The sequence below is a fragment of the Delphinus delphis genome, chromosome 5, assembly GCF_949987515.2.
Source record: "Delphinus delphis chromosome 5, mDelDel1.2, whole genome shotgun sequence".
NCBI classification, from domain to species: domain Eukaryota; kingdom Metazoa; phylum Chordata; class Mammalia; order Artiodactyla; family Delphinidae; genus Delphinus; species Delphinus delphis.
Window position 1 is genome coordinate 119,582,189 of NC_082687.1, and position 3,635 is coordinate 119,585,823.

At 50.9% G+C, this 3,635-nt stretch overlaps 1 protein-coding gene across 1 annotated transcript; it reads right to left on the minus strand.

Moving 5' to 3' along the window:
* Positions 1-1,525: 1,525 nt before the first annotated feature.
* On the minus strand, positions 1,526-1,973 carry SMIM43 (small integral membrane protein 43). The gene has a single exon (XM_060011853.1). It carries the CDS (start codon positions 1,828-1,830, stop codon positions 1,639-1,641), a length of 192 nt encoding a protein of 63 aa, XP_059867836.1. The 5' UTR covers positions 1,831-1,973; the 3' UTR covers positions 1,526-1,638.
* Positions 1,974-3,635: the final 1,662 nt, after the last annotated feature.

Below are 3,635 nucleotides of genomic sequence, written 5' to 3' on the forward strand. Positions count from 1 at the left end.
CCAAAACTTCCTCCATAAATATTCACACAGTGAGACCATTTTTCCTTCTCTCGAATTATTAAAATAATTGTCTTCCACTTCACTTTCATATTATCAACTTAGGCGACACTTATTGTTTCATTGTTTTTAGCCTTTCTACATGGTCTGTCTTTGTGCCTAAAATTAATAAATGTTTTCCGTGTTACAGTCACAACAGGGACAGCTTATCTTATCCTAAACATGACTGAACCCAAATCTTCCCTTACTGAAGACAAATTGTATCTGCATTACATATTTCAACTTCAAGAACCCCTGCACACTGTTTTCCAAAAGAGCATATTTATTAAAATTGCAATCACTTCTCACATCCCATTCTAATTATTATGATCCTCTACCTAGACACTGTACTAGGTTAGGAATCAGTTTGGCTCCTTGGTTCCAGTAGAAGCTCACTGGTTCTGAGTGGGAGAGAGCCCTTTATTTCATTGCACCCATTTCCTCCATCCTAAGCTCTCACTTTTTAAAGGCCCTGGGTCTTCAAAAGTTTACCCAGGGACAAAGTGAAACCAAGGGTGGTCCCTACTTACCGTCGCAGAAAACGTCCATCTCTGGTGTTTCCAGCCCGGTTACCCGGCTGTAACTGCATCCGCGGTCCTCCACACCCCAGCCCAGAGCAGCAGCTCGGCTCCAGAACTTGAGACGGCATAAACCGAGGAAAAAGCATCTGGAAGATGAAGTTATTTCCCAGACTAACATTGCCCCGAGCGTATTTAGGGCACACTGGTGAGCAGTTTACTCGTGCCCGTCAATCTTCCCGAAGATGTTCGAATGACGTAGGACAGCCTACATTCTTCCTGTCCTTTTCCCGTTGCCCTACAATGCTTAAACTGCCTCCTTTCTCCAGCCCTCCATGGCAACTCCAAGGACTCTCCCAATGGCTCCCACTCTAACGCTCACCCTCCTGCTGTTTCAGAATCTAAACCTACCGCCGCGGCAATCCGCAGGCTCCTACGGGGTTGGCGTCTAGAATAGGAGTAGGGATCAAGGGGAAGAGGAGCTTCCCCATAAAAAAATGGGCCCCTGAGTCCTCGCTCCTTGGCACCGCCAGTTGAATCCCATTTAGCATCTCCGAAGCACAAAGATACTTAAAGCAGTGTTTGGAATACTTCGAGTGTGCCCTGTTTCTTCCTGCCTCCTGTCCCAAAGCTTAGGATGACATTCGATTTTGTTTGGAAGCGGCTGGACTGAATTATCTGAATAATTTAGTGTTGTACCCCTTGGGTACAAGATAAATTGCAGTTGGACTGGAAGAAGAGCTTGCAGGGTCTCAAAGCCATTCTGGCTCCAAAAGCTAAACTTCTCTCTTTTCTGCATCTTTCCCCGCCCCGGAAAAGCTTAGGGTCCCTCCCTAAGAGCACAGCACCAGCCCAGACCCCAGACACCCGCCGTCCCTGACATCCCCGCGCGCCGCGAACCCCTAGCCTCCCGGAGGAGCGGAGAAACTCGCCCCTTTGCCAACCCCTCCCACCTCCAAACGGACCTGCCAGCGAGGCAGCCGAGCCTGGCCCTCGAACCCGGGCGGCCAGAGAATCGAGGCCGAGACCCAGCTCGGTGCCCGAACAGCTCCATGCCCTCCTGCCAGTGTCCGCGCGGCGCCGGTCACACCCCCTGCTCGTGGGAGAAGCCCCAAGGCTCCCGGTGCAGCGAGAGGCGCCCGGGCTGCAGCGCCCCGGCAGTGCTGGCCACGGAGTTCTTCAGCTGCTTGATGACTACGAAGAGCAGGAGGAAAAGTAAGAAGAGCAGAAAGAAAAAGAGCGCCAGGTACAGCAGAAAGTTGAGCTCCCACTCCATGCTGAAGGCGCCGGCTCTCAGGGGCCGTGCGCGCTCCGCACCCGTTGCCTCTGGCCTGCAAGGCGCAGCCTGCCGCGTCCCACCTCCGGTCTCCCCGCGCCGGCGCTCGGGCGCCTCGCCTTGGGCAACGGCTCCGGGGTCCACCCTCGGCCTCCTCCAGCTCGGAGGAAACGCGCCAAGGAGCTGGGGTGATCCCGGCTCCCACCCTCCCGGTAGGCACGACAGCCTGTCTACGCTGAGATCCTCTCCTGAGCTCTTGGGAACGCGAGCTGATTTTTCTAGGCTCAGCCTCCCGGACGGTGTTAGGGCTGGTGTTCTGCTAATGATCTTAAGGTCTCCAGCCGCAACATCCAGTGGGGTCTCTAGCCCCCTCCCTTCCTAATTAATTAGCTTCATTATCTTCCCTTGTTCAGGCTTTCCCAAAGGGCAGGCGATGCCATGGCCCAGAGACCCAAAAGTATCAAAGGGGACTGTGAAGGTGGGGTCTGAAGGGCTGTGGGATGACTTAAGGGCGCCTGAGTGAATGCCAGGTCAAGCTGCCTTGCTCTTCAGAGTTGCAGGTGCACTCAGTATAGAGTGCACATTTTTGTGGGTAACAATAGGAAAATGTTACAGAAGCATTAGATTTACTTAGAAAAGCATTAAAGAGAAAATGCATTTCAAGTTATATTGTACAAAGCCCTCCAATGTTGACTTAGAGTTCAATTTCTTTGGGGGAAAACAAAAACAACACAACAATTTACTTAAAGTGCTCGCTTAAGCCCCTAACACCTCTCTGTAGTGGATTAAGATCACCCACAGCCCATATGGTGCAGCTCTGAAAGAAATCCAGTTGAACTCTTGCTGTGTAACAAATTACCCAAAAACTAAGTGGCTTAAAACAACATAAACATTGGTCATCTCTCAGTTTCGGTGGGTCAATCCTTTGGGAGCATTTAGGTGGGTGATTTTGACTTGGGGTTTCTTATGCGGTTCTGTCAGGTGTTAGCCAAGGTGGCTGTCATCTGAAAGCTTGTCTGGAGCTGGAGAATCCACTTCCAAGGTGGCTCACTGATATGGGGGGCAAGTAGTGCTGGTTGTTGGTGGGAGGCCTCAGTTCCTTCCAATGTGGGCTTCTCCACAGGGCTGCTTGGGTGTCTGCACAACCCTCTGCTGACTTCCCCCAGAGCACAAGAGCTGAGAGCACTTCCCCCAGTGATCCAAAAGAACAAGGCAGAAGCTGCAGTGCCATTTACGGCTGGCTTCAGAAGTCATATACCATCACTCCTGCAGTATCCTACTGGTCACAAGGCCAGCCCTCTTCGATGCAGGGGTCCAAGGACATGAACACCAGGGGGTAAGGATCATTGGTGGCCATCTTGGGGTCTGACTGTCAAAGCTGCTAACGCAATGGGTTATCACTGCCCACTCTATGAGCCTCCAACTTTATTTCATTCTTTATTTGTGAAGATACAGGAGAGGCCCCTGGAATGAATTTGGGGAATAAGGCCTGACATACACATCCCGCATTATTTAATGGGCTGCTTATAATAAGTGGCTCTCCCAGTGATGGCAGGGGGTTCAAAGAAGCAGGATGGTATGGAAAAAGCTGTGAACTGGAAGTCTCAAGGACCCAATTCTAGTCTCGGCTCCACGTGTCAGTGGTCACTTCAGCTCTCTGACTCTCCGTCCCCTCACCTGTAACACACCTTGCTTACCTTCTCCTTGGATTTGTTGTGAGGATCAAAAATGAGTGGGATGTTGAGTAAGAATGTGTTTTCCTAAGTAAATGCCAGGTACTATTATTATTCTTTTACTGAGAGTCC

Coding starts and splice junctions, on each gene's coding strand:
- SMIM43 (XM_060011853.1), bottom strand. CDS start 1,830: ATGGAGTGGGAGCTCAACTTTCTGCTGTACCTGGCGCTCTTTTTCTTT.